The 12,985-nt window shown below is 34.5% G+C and overlaps 1 protein-coding gene across 5 annotated transcripts in view; it reads left to right on the forward strand.

Annotated features, from left to right (window-relative positions):
- The window catches only part of SLC2A9 (solute carrier family 2 member 9), a 127,024-nt gene that overhangs the window by 88,948 nt on the left and 25,091 nt on the right, over positions 1-12,985 (forward strand). For all 5 annotated transcript variants that reach the window (XM_027457389.3, XM_038178145.2, XM_072037778.1 and 2 more), the window contains one exon: positions 114-189. In XM_027457389.3, coding sequence (XP_027313190.1) covers positions 114-189 — 76 coding nt within the window. The remainder of the gene's footprint in view (positions 1-113; positions 190-12,985) is intronic.

Genomic DNA, 12,985 nt, shown 5'->3' on the forward strand with positions numbered 1-12,985 from the left:
CTAGACTAAATTCTGAAATAGAGAATGAATTGTGGAAAAAAATATTATTTCTGATTTTTTAATACTGGAGATAAGTACGATACAATTAACATGAATGTCTTTTTTCTACCCAGAATAATGTGCATTGGCTTCCTTACCTCAGTATATTTTGCATTCTTGCAATCATTGCATCATTCTGCATTGGACCAGGTATGTCTTTTTTGTCATGTTTCTTTGTACATTAAATCCCAGCTATTCTTGCACTGGCAGCAATGTTTACAAATTGCTTGTTAGTAATATCGCTTAATCCTTGTCTAAGACCTCAAGGGGTGTAAGACAAGGAAAGGTAATAGCAGCACACAGTGATAGCCACATACATAATAAAAACTCAAGTACACACACATTCCAGAACTAGCGCCTAAACTGCAATCAGTACCAAATTATAATGCTGGCAACTATTGTAGGATTGCTTCTGGTTTTTTAAATATATATAGACAGAGTCTAGTATCTCGGTGTTCATTTATCAATGCTTATGTTAACAGATTAATGCCAGTAGTACACTGGGAGACCAGTGGAGGGAGAGGAGTGGGGCAATTGAATCTTGCAATCCCCTTGTCCTTCTCTAAGGACAAATCTCAGGTTCAACTAAGTCTCTAGTATTACTGGTAAATCTTTTTTTTAGACTGAAGTTTTTTTAAAAGGGTTTGTAGAATAGAGATTTTCTTGCTGTTTCAATACCTAATGACAGTTAAATGTTGACTTGAAAGTTCTCAAGAACTTCCCTTCAATTGTTTTAAGTAGCTTAAATAATTCAAGTGCAGCTACTTATAGCATCTTTCTTTGTTTCTTCCATAAAAATCTGTTGAAGAGAGTTCTAATTTGTTCTATATTGCAAACACTTTCCACCAATTTTTAGAACCTGCAGATCAATATGTTCTTATGCATTGTATTTTCAGCATCTTAAAATTAATTCTTTACATTTCTCCGTTACCTCAATATTCATCCGAATATATTCCATTTTCCTTCACTTAGCTTTACATAGACCCTTACTGAGACTATTCAGAATTTCCCATTTTACTTTCCATTGTCTTTGGAACAAAGTGTCTGTAGGTGTACGCAAAACCGACAGTTTTTTTTTTTTTTAATATATTAATTGTTTTCTCCAAAATTTTTTAGAAATTATATCTTCTCATGTGTTTTTCACTGTGCTTATTGTTTTTAAAGCCAAAGAACATTGTAATGTACCAGTAGCTACCTAGTTGGCTTCTCTACCTCTTCTTTATACCTGACAGTAGTAGGAATATTTTTATAGTATTGAACATTGCTTTGCTTTTTATGAAAAATTTGGTAATTGACACTTCAGTGGTGAAGAAGAAATTACGAAGAATTGTATCTTGTCTCCGCTGCAATTCAACAGCAGATTTTAGTTGACTTTTAATGGGGCCGGATTTATCTTCAGTGAAACTTCTCTGAGGGGGATTATCTCTGTTTTGTTTAGTGGGACTTAAGAGCTCTGAACTACTTTCCTACCTCTCATTTCTCTTTCAGAATATGAAAGCAATTTCAATTATTGGCCATGTGTTAAATGGATGAATGAGTCTCTTGATGCTGTTTAATCATACAAGTCTATCAGTGCAGAAGAAAAGAAGGCCAAGTAGGGCAGCTGCACTTCTTTTTGTGCAAGCAGTGATATTTGGGTTCCAAAATCAGAATCAAGCTATTGTACTAATGGGCCAACCCCAGCTGCCAGAATTTCTGGAGCAGAGAACACCTGAGAGAAACTGTGCCAATTTAGTAGTAGTGGCTACAAGAGGACTTGGACCTTAGAATATCTTAATGGAAGATTTATGTTACTTGGCAAATCTCAGGATTTGCTGGGTTTCTTAGTGTGAAATATTACTTTGTATTTCTATTCTATGAACTAAAATTTAGTTGAATAATTAATCAAACAATTATAAAACTTAGTAATTAAAAAAAAAAAAAGACAAAAATAAACAAAAAAACGCTGCTGATGTAAAATTGCAACTGTGTGTGAGGAATAAGAGATGAATTCCGTGGAATTACTTATCCTTATGTTTCCTTAAATAAGTAAAATACAACACACTGAACATTTCAAGGTAGATCAGAATTATTCCATAACTGAGATAATGTTCAGTGTTTTCCTCAAGCAAGTCAAGTACGACAATACAGTCAAAACAGTAATCTTTTGAGTAAAATAAATACAAAAATGAAAAGATTTTTCTGAGATTCCAACATAAGAAAGTTTCGATTCCAATGGATTTCCACTTTTTTTTTTTTTCCAGTTTCAAGGATGTCACTCCGCAGCTGGTCCTGCAGCTGCGTTATCATCATTATCATTATACCTTCTCCCATTGTAGTCTGCACAGATAGTACTTTCTCATCAATGACCAGCTGCATGTATTTATGTATGTCCCAGTGTGCAAGACATTGTAATATTCTTCAGTTATTTAGTTAACTAAATAGTCAGTATATTAGTTAACTCACATACAGTTACATACCATGTTTCATTTGTTCATTTTGCATAAAAGGAGAGGATGTAAGTAATTCATGGTAGAACAAAGAATACAATGAATTGCCTGGGTTAAATCTTCTCTTTCTGAAAGATCTCTGCTAGATGAGTAGAGGTGAGCTTATAGAAAGAAGAAGATCATTACCCACAAGCCATATACTAATTAATTAATTTGGAAAGACAGAGGAATGAACCTCATCATTTTGTGTAACAAAGATAAGATCATTTCAGCCAGGTTTCAGAAACTTGAGCATTAGTGACAATCTGTAATGCTGCTTTGAAACATTTTGACAGCATGCCTAATGAGTTCACTGGAACTCTTTCTGTGATCTTAGTTTCAAACTTTGTAAAATTTAAGTAAGGGTTGAATCATGCATCTCTTATTTATGGAATAAAACTATTAGTGTTGGCTTCTGTGGAACAAATTCTGTCTGAACAAAAATGACTCATGAGTAATGATTCTGAGTCCTAAATTACTACACAAAGATCAATACTGAATAGTGTGTACTTCTGTTCTTTTATTCCAGAACTCTGCAGTCCAATGGGAAATCTGTATTTCTGGATCTTCCTAGATAGGGCAAATAAGACTCACTAGTAATTATCAGATAACTTAAAACCTTGACTTTGTTTTGTTCAAAAATATACTGTGACAGTTATTATACTAATATATATATATATACACACACCCTATATATGGCACAAATGATGTTCATACATGTACTAGGGAAAAAAGATACAAAAACTAGATACATGTACTAAGGAAAAAAGTTACAGGGAAGTGTGCAATACCATTGGAGTGTCATGGTAAACAAAAATATCATTTATTATAATGGGAAAGTCACTAATGAAAATTAACCTTAACTTTCAGTTCCTTCTACTGTTGGGGTTTTAGTAAGAGCAAGTAAGTAAACAAGAACCTATTTCTGAACAGATCTCCAATGCAGTGGCTGTTAGAGAATGTCCAATGAAAAGTACGAACAAGGCAAGCATGTAAGACACTTTTCCAGAAGGAAATTTTTTCAGCTTAGTGTATTCCTGAGAATAGTTTCTAAAATTGTCAAAGTCTTGCATGAATTAGTTCATTTTCTGTCTGAAACTGCAAAATTTTAGCATCTGCAACATCCTTTGGCAAAAAAAATTTGCATGTCTACCACCTGCCATGTGTATAACTGCATCCTTTGGCTTTGTGATGCCTTCTGTCTTCCAATGGAAGAAATGTAATAGTTGATTCCCTTCCTCCCTCTGAAGGTTTCTTGTGATCCTGTAGACTCATCACCTTTTCCAGAGTGAATGGCTATTTCTTATTGCTTCTTTCTCAGAGATATTTTATGACACCCCTTTAGCAGGAAAGGGGTGTCATAAAATACACTTAATGTATTTTATGACACTTAAATATCTGGTATCTACACTTAAATATCTGGTATTCTTTTTTAACACTCTGGTGTTTTAATGAGATAAGACTGAGGCTTAGAAATAAATTTCCCATCTTTCCAGTCAGTAAAAGTTTTTTTACACCAGAAAATTAATGTATTTTTTCATTATTGTCAAGTTGCAACTTTTTAATATTTTTGCCTTTCTATAGAAGGCTGAGCATCATTTGCTTATATTGTTTAACCAGGTCTATTGTCATGGTACTGCTCATGTCATTACTAGCTCATGAAATTCTTCTGTAGAAGAAGCATGCTCTTTATGCTCTTATTTAGAGCTTTTCAGCATTCTTTGGAGTAAATCCTATATGGGTTGTCATGATTCCGCAGATACAGATCTTCATCTAGGATGAATTCACTTTGCATTCATTGAGCTATTGGTACTTGGAAGAATTATCCTATCTGAGAATAGTAAATAATGTGGACAATTGAGCTCATAAAATACTCCTAGAACTTTCTAGATAATAAATACAGTATTTGCTCTCTTGCTAGACCGTCTGATACTTGCTTGATAGCTTATATATTGTGTGGCCTCCCACTTTCAGAATAGCATATGGATGAGTACCATCTGCTCTTTACAGCTAGAATCAGCTGTTACTATATATTTTTTTTTCTATTCGTTTCATTTTTCTGAACTCAGATTTTCAGCCTGCAGATGTTTTTCAGAGACATATTGGTAAGCACTGAAACAATAATATTAACAATAGGTATGTTCATGCATGCGAGTGATTTGGTACTTCATTGTTTTTATCAAAGGACAAAAGAGCAGAAAGAAATCTTTCATGTATTTACCAAAAAAATAAAGGGGCCCTTATGTTCGGAATAGACAATGCTTTCCAGTGTTATTTTGGTGATGTGAACAAGTTAGCAAGTTAGTAAATATTTTTACAGTTTTCACCTTGAAATGTGAAAGCTGCATGGAAATGCTTTTCATGGTCACACATTTGACCTGAAAAAAGAAATATAGTATGTTTCTACTGAGGAAGTGTCATCGAGGAAGTGTCATCCAATATAGAGTAAATAGAAAGGACTGATGAGTTTGTTTCTCATTCCTAAGGAGACAACAAGTAAAAAAAAAAAAAAAAAGAGAGAGAGAGAGAGAGAGAAAGAGAGAAATACAGAAAACAAATCACAGAAAAGAAAATGTAATAAGAGAACAGTTTCAATACCTCCACAAAGCATTTGTGCTGTTTTTCAGCTTCAGAGCAAACGTATTGATTTGGAATGCTTTGTCTGAGTGAGCAAACACTGTGCAACTCATTGGAAATTTAGTGATAGATGGGCTTAGGTACATGCAAAACATCTTCCTTCTTTGACCTTGTCTTAGAGTAATATTTTTTAAAGATGAAAAAATGCTAAATCCAGCTATAGCTATTCCCACTTTCTCAATTAAATCCATATAGTTGCTTCATCATGGACACAGAATACAACCATGTTGAGCTATGGCTACAGAATGTATGCCTGTTTCAGGAAAACCACAATAAAATCAGACTTAAACAGGAAAAGTGAGGCTTATTTCTATCTGTTTACTTGAATTCCCTGTCTACTCATTGTGCCTTTGCAGCAGTTGCTGTGCAAGCAATTGATTTTTTATTTTGCTGGGTGAATTGAAAAATATCTATATGTATGTGTGTGTATTGGGGAATTTGAGGTAGTTTTACAAAGCTGATGGAAATTGAGTCCTTTTATCTACTAGACAGTTAAAAAAACAAACAGACACACACACACACAAGAAAAAAACGACAAATTAACAACAATAAACCAGATGACCCAAGATGTATCCAATCCATCCAGAGACAATTTTCTGCAGAGGTATAACACCAACAGTCAGGGAGGCTGTATTATATGTTGGATAAGGGGTTTTCTCTGTTTTTGAAGCTGTTCCAATTTCTTTAAAACACACAAATATTCATTCTCTGAACTAGAAAATGACTCTTCTGCCATGTGTCAAGAGATTCACCCCAGATGGTAGGATGTGGGGAAAAAGAAAACCAACTGTAAGTGGTTACAGCAATTTTGGCATGGACTTACAGATAACTTTCCCAATGCAAATAAGCATGACAAAAAATACAGCAAGACCTTGAATCTTTGGGAACTTGGCATAAAGCAATTCGATGTGTTGTCTTTGTATGAAGAGCTTTATTAATATTTCTTCTTCAGAAGACCATTATGTTTACATGTTTACATCCTTCTATCCAGTTTTGATAAATGGAGGAAGCAGTGTTGCAGCTGGGGAGGTTATTTATGAGTTCTGTCTTTGAAACAATTAAATGAAGGGTAGGATGTGGACTGTTCTATGAATATTCCTAACTTTAATGTAGGCCTTCCTTTATCACCTTCTTTCAGAAACTGAAAAAGTATTGTGTCTTTCAAATCAAGCCTTTGCAAATTCAGTGACACTGAAAACAGTAAACTTGAGTACTGGACATATTTTACCACTGGCAATGAGTACAAATTACCCAAGACCTTATTGTTGTAGCGAGACTTGTAAAAGGTGTCTGTGTTGCCCTTCCTTTGACCACTCTAGCTTGGAGGGAGGTTAGCCATGTGTGCACAGGTGGGTGTGTGGTAACATTCTTTCCTCCATGGGACATTGCCCAAGTGTTACCCGGAGCACTCTGAAAAGGAAAGAAAGGAAGGAAGAAAGGAAGAAAGAACTTTTATTATCACAAGCAGTAACAGTAGGGAAAGTTTTAGAAATCTGAAAAGTTGCTTTTATATCTATTGCCTGATAAGTCAAGCCATCTTTGTGGGGGAAACTTGTGTTATTTTGGTAGCACTTCAAGTCTGAGATTACTGATCTAAATTTACTGATCTAAACTAGTCTAAAGTGACTAAAGAGTCACTTTATCATTCTCATTTCTTGTAATAGGTGATGTATATGTTCAGGCAGCTGGAGTGTAAAAGAGACTTAGAAAATAAGGAGCAGAGTGAGGATTTAAGAATATTTGAAAATGTTAGTTAAGTGAGAATACAAGAATGATATCTATAAGTATCACATGGAAAACTTCCCTACAACTATTTTCATTTTATCTGTAATTCATTTGAAAGACAGTTTTATGTTACCACACTATATGCACATTATTTTACATCTTATCTTAGAGTCCTAACACATCATATTGTCATGTATCATCTCTCTGTATTCTAATGTGAAAAATATGCATTATATTGTCATGTGCCACATCATCATTTCTGTGATGAAGACTTAGAGTTGATTGTTAGAGCAAAGAAGTGCTCATGGAGCAGTTTGCACAGGAAGGCTGCAAAGAGAGGCTTCTGTGAAGGTGAAGTAAGTTCTATATGAAAAGATACTGAATAACTTCATAGTGTTCAACAAAACAGAAGATTGAGAGTATGTTTTCTGTTTCTAAATACATGAGCAAAAGAGAGAACAACACTGAGTAGGGAGAATAAGCTGAAGGCAAATGTTACTGCAGAAAATAACAATAAATCCCAAATCTAGGTGCTAAGCTAGCCATGAAAAAAATGCAGGCAGAAATTGGAAGAAAACTCCTAACCACTGAAAGAGCTGAGTTCTGTTTCAGCAGCACAGTGGAAACAGGAAAAGGGGAAACTAAATAGCAAAAGGAGAAACTAAACAAACAAGCTTTATAAATTTATAAAGCAACTGTATGAAATACTGCCTGAAATCGCTGAGGATGGGATTTGACACAGATTTAATCTGATCGTGTGTTCCTTTATCTCCAAGTCCTTACTCTACCTCCAAGTAGATCCTCTGTATAAAATCTGTCTTTGCTTCCATTTGTCAAAAAGCCATTGTGCCTGCAAAGATGTTCTTAGAGAGGATTTTCTAGCTGGTCATTATGTAGAGCACGTAGCCAATGACTTATATCAGTGTCTGTTTATTTTTGTTTGTTTGTTTGTTTTTTTTGTTTTTAATTCAGTGGAGCTTCAGTGAGAAGAGAGCAAGAGTATGTATTTAGTCCTTACACAGTATTTTCAGAGCATCTGACTTTACTGTCTTATGTTGTGTAACATCTTCAAAGTGGTTATTCTAGCACAAAATCCCATGGGCATTTCTGTGGGTGAGTAACACTCCCCTTCAGAAGGAATACTGGCTTCAGTGGTGTTTGTGTGAAGTTGAATTCAGTGTGAATAGTATCAGAAGTGAATCACTGTGATTTTCTTTCAGCTCCTTCTTATAAAATAAGTTCCTGTTCAGTATGCATCAGGATGGCAAAATCAGATGAGTAGTAGGTTTCCAGAGAAACATGATGAGAGACATGATCTCATCACAGAAAAGTGAAATCACTAAAATTCATTCTTTGATGGAATTTGAAAAAAAAAAATAGTAATTTTAAGTAATTTTATGCTTGCAGGATCTTTGTTTTCCAACTCTTGCTTTTAATACTGATTGCACTTTCATGCACAGCTAAGAAACATTAACAGACCAGACCATTTCAGAAAAATATTTCACTTGGTTTTTGTCACTGTTTTGAGAGTTTTGTCTTGTAACTGAGTTTTATAATACATACTTGTCATGGTTTATTGAACGTGAGTGAAGTTTTTCCTAGTACAGCTCAATATAGACACAGTGGAAACATGATAATGGTATATTCAGCATGTGTTAAATTGACATTATAAAGTAAACAAAAGAAAACTCAGAGGAAATCATTTCTGTGCCCTGAGGTGTATCAAAGATATTTTGGTATTTAAAGTTTAAATCAGTCAGTGCTCTTATTCTGAATGCCAATGTACAGCTGTATTGACACCAGAGCGGCTGTGATAAAAGGGTCACCTTGAAAGCCATGAGGTTTGTTCAATCTGAAATGTCATCAGAGAAGAAAAAAAAATCTTATCTTGGATGTGAAACACAAACAAAGGTGTGATAGCACACATGTAGACATAAAAGTACTGAAATGAAAGGCAGTGTCAGTATTATCACCTGAAATAGGCATTTATAGAAGCTTTGTGTGATGCTTTAACTTCTCCACTTAGAGGGGGATGCAAGAATTTCTAATGCTCAGGGCTTGCCACGGAATGTCTATTCTTTTAGTACAGTTTGATAAAGTGCTTGGAGCTTGCTTGTGTGGAAAAAAAAATCTCTCTTTATACTAGAAAAATTTATCATATTAAAAAAAAAAACAAAAACAAAACAACAATAAACCCATGTTGCTGTATATATAATTTAATAAGTAGTAGATTTCAAAGTTTAATTTTCAAAGGGTCTTTTATTCTATAAACTAGAAGCCTTTACAGTCATTCCAGCAGGTAAGCATCTTTTGATATGGCCAAATAGTTCCTGCATCTGAAACGAAGGGTACTTGCACAGAAACAACCTTTAGTTTTCCTCAGTATTGTAATAAAAGGCTTGGTTTAAAAGCTGTAAGGCTTTGGGGGAACAACAGTAGATTTAAATCTGCTGCCCTAAGAGTGGCTAAATATTCCAAACACGAGTTATAGTTCTGATCAGGGATAACTCATACTAACCTGGAGATATATTTATTATGTAATAAGTAGCATAAATTTGTCTCAGTTGAAGATTTTCTGAGGCATCTCTGGCCCCATCCTTTGCCCTGTTGTGCCGCTCCATTTCTGTGGAAAACCATCCATCCAACACAAGTAGCCCTACGGGTAGCATCTCAGCCTCCCAGCTGCCAGCAATCAGAGCCTGCCATATTAATGAGGAGTGCCATTTCTTTAATTTATGTGGGCTGTGAACCAAGCAGCAGGAGTTCTGATTTACCATTCCTTTTCTATTTAGTGATGGAAAAAGCTACTCCCTACACTTGAGACAGGAGTATTTTCAACTACTGCTACTAAATCAAGGAGGTTAAAGAATGGGAAGTTAAGGGTTTCATGTGAGAATTTCTCTTTTGGTTTCCTTTCAGTGAACAAACTGTATTTTGGAGTTAAGAAAAAAAAAAATTATCTGGCTGCACTTTCACTGAATTTTGTGCAGGGTAAGACAACATGTCCCTTGATTATAGTAAAGACAGTATAATTCAACACATTTGGGATTAATACCTGTTTTATGTTTTGTTCAAATGCTCCTCTCTTTAAAGCGCAGCATAGAATAAGTGTAGCTTTTAACAGTTCTGTTACAGAAATGGTTTTCATTCTTTATAATTAATGGAAGTTGTAAAGAAAAATGATCCTCTAGTATTCCTAAGGTAACTGTTGGATAAAGGAACTGCTGGAGATGACATTTGGAGTTCTTAGCAGCAGGAAAACTTAACGAACTTCCTCTCTTTAACAATAGATTTTACAAATTTTCTTAATTGAAGCTTTCAAAAAGTGAACATTTTGACACTTGAGAGCACTCCTCTTACCTGAACTAGTGTGTTTTCCTGAGTGATAGTTAATTACTTGCTGATGGCTCACAACTCAAAGATCTAAGAAATTTGCTGCTGAAAAAAGTGCATCCATGTGGTTTAGAGCTCAATTAAAAGACTGATTTATTCAAATGTTGTGTAAATGATGTAGGCTCATTATTCAGAGTAATTTGAAGTAGATACAGAAAGCCTAGTAAAAAATACTGAAGGTTTTGAAATTCACAATTTACAAGTAGTGTTTGTATATTATCAAAAAAACTTTTTCTTCTGTGAATTAGTATAAAAATTTTATATTTATAAAAGTGCAAACTAATAAATATGTAGAACAGTAGCTGTAGAACTAATGAATGTAGAACTGACCAATGTAAGACAGTAAAAATAGTATATTTTCATTGTGACCAGGCATAATTCACACAAAAATAATGTTCTAAGTTCATTTCATCTACTTTTGGCTAAGCTCCATGACCAGCATTTAAATGCAAATGTTCACTATCTTTATGTGACAACAAGAAGTTGCTCTAGCAACTAGACAGTGTTTCTTGATAGCCAGCACACAATATAGAAGGCTAAATAAACAGCACTAGGAAACTTTCAGGGGAAAGTAAAAATAGGTCAGAAGTACAAATCCATATATAAGGATTACATCAAAAGTATTTTGATGGTTTGTGTTTGCCAGTTAGCAGCTGATTCCTTTGGATCTCCAGATGTTATTTGTCCTACTCTAGAAAATTCACTTTTTTGATAAACATTCAATTTTTCTGAAAACAGCTGGCTTTTTTGACTGGGAGGTGTTTCTTGTCCAGTCTTCAAAGTAGCTGCTAAGTATTTTTCAAAATTACTATTAAATTATACTATATTACTCATCTTCTTGTATCCTATGTAATGTCTACCTAAAGGAAGGCTTTAATGAGAGGAAGCTTTTAATTCTCCTGTGCCATTGATGTTCTTCCACTCAGTTGAAAAAATAAATCATAACTCTAATGCAGTTAAACTTTTGAGGTCACAAAACCACATAAACTGCTATAAAGTGTTAAGACTACAACTTTGTTTGGATTGCTGTCATGCAGTTCTAGTAGTGGATGTTTTGAGGAAAACCTGTGAACAGGGTGTGTCTTCCTCCGGAGTACATCCAATGCAGCTTCTGTCACGTCATTCTGCCGGTTAGGGAGTTCTTGGGGCAGAGGTTGAATGTGGACCACCTTATTTGGGTGCCAGCAGTTGACTGTCTTCTGTCAAGTTGTTACTCATAGTGAAAGGTCATCTTCAGGCTATTTGTTTTTCTTTTCTGTTTGGTAACAATCAGGTACCGTGATTTGTTATATCTATTTTGGCTATTCAGCACAGTATCTGTGTTTGTAATACTCTGCATTCTGGAGCTGCAGCCAAATTCTTTAATCACTGTCATTTGAGACCCAGTGTCCTAAAAACTTCAATAGTTTCCAGAAATCATAAACCATGAAGACTTAGTCTGTTGCCCATCTTAAACAAGGGGGGGGAAAAGAAAGAGACACTCTTCTGTCCAAGTTTCTCTGAAAATTTGGTCCAATATTCTCACTCTTGGGAACCTTCAAGATGAATGCAGCTATACAATGACATAATTGTGCATGGCTACTATGATTAATTTGTTTGTTAAAAGATTTCATGAGGAAAGCCTGACATGCCACACTGAGTTTTCAAGACTGTTTTAGCTTGCATAGTTTCACAACCAGCAGCATTTTGTGCTAATGTGTTGTCATCTTGAATTCATGACAGGGAAATCATGCCTGGTGTCTCTGTATTTTTTTAAGTAGATTACTATAGAAGTAATCAGCCTCAACTAGATAGGGATTTTTTTTTTATTTTTTCTGTTTTTAGTCCTTTCATAGTGCTGTGAATGCCTGAACATTTCACTTACCTAAGACTGATCACTTGTGAGTCTTTATTTCAGGTATTTCCATTATATTGCCATCTGTATAGTGGATGAAAATGTAAGGGGCATTTCTCTGCTTCTATTAAAGTAGGAACTCCCTTTTTAAAGATCATTGTTTTTAATAAGTTGATATTAACAGAAGTAATTTTTAATCACCATCTGATTATTATGATACTGAGAATAATTATAAAATGAATTATTTCATAAAGTCTCTTAGTCATATCTAAATAAAGAAATTTTTTCTTCACGTTCAAACAGAATAGAAAGCCAGGCTATAATTAAGGTTCTGATATGATAAAGTGAGTCTGGAAATATAGCAGATGTTTAAAAGACTATTCACATGTAGTTAAAGGTTGAGTGTATTTTTGAATTGTATTTTGTTCTTTAGTAGCTACACAGAATAATAATGGTGAAGCGAAAGAAATATTGCTAGTCCTACAGTAGAAATGTAATATTGATGTTCAGTTTTCAGACGTTTCATGATAACTACTGCACCTAGTTCTGGTCTGGGCTATACATCACAAAAAGAGAAGAAAAAAAAAAAAGGAAAAGAAAAAGAAAAAAAGGGGGGGGGGGGAGAAAAACACACACACAGATCACAAAAATAACTCCACCAAACCGAAAGTGTTACCAAAGCACCAAAAAGATTATGTACTAATTGAATTTGTAAATCAATTAGCAGAATGGCCTGTTTCTGGGCTGCTAATTCTATTAGAATTAAAAATCAAATACTGGTTCTACAAAAAAACCTACTGCTTAATAGAAATTGAGACTAGGACAATTTGATCATCTAGCCTGCTTTCATGTGTATTAACAGCCACTGCATTTCATTCAGTCTCTAAAA

This window comes from Anas platyrhynchos, chromosome 4, assembly GCF_047663525.1.
Source record: "Anas platyrhynchos isolate ZD024472 breed Pekin duck chromosome 4, IASCAAS_PekinDuck_T2T, whole genome shotgun sequence".
Taxonomy (NCBI): Eukaryota; Metazoa; Chordata; class Aves; order Anseriformes; family Anatidae; genus Anas; species Anas platyrhynchos.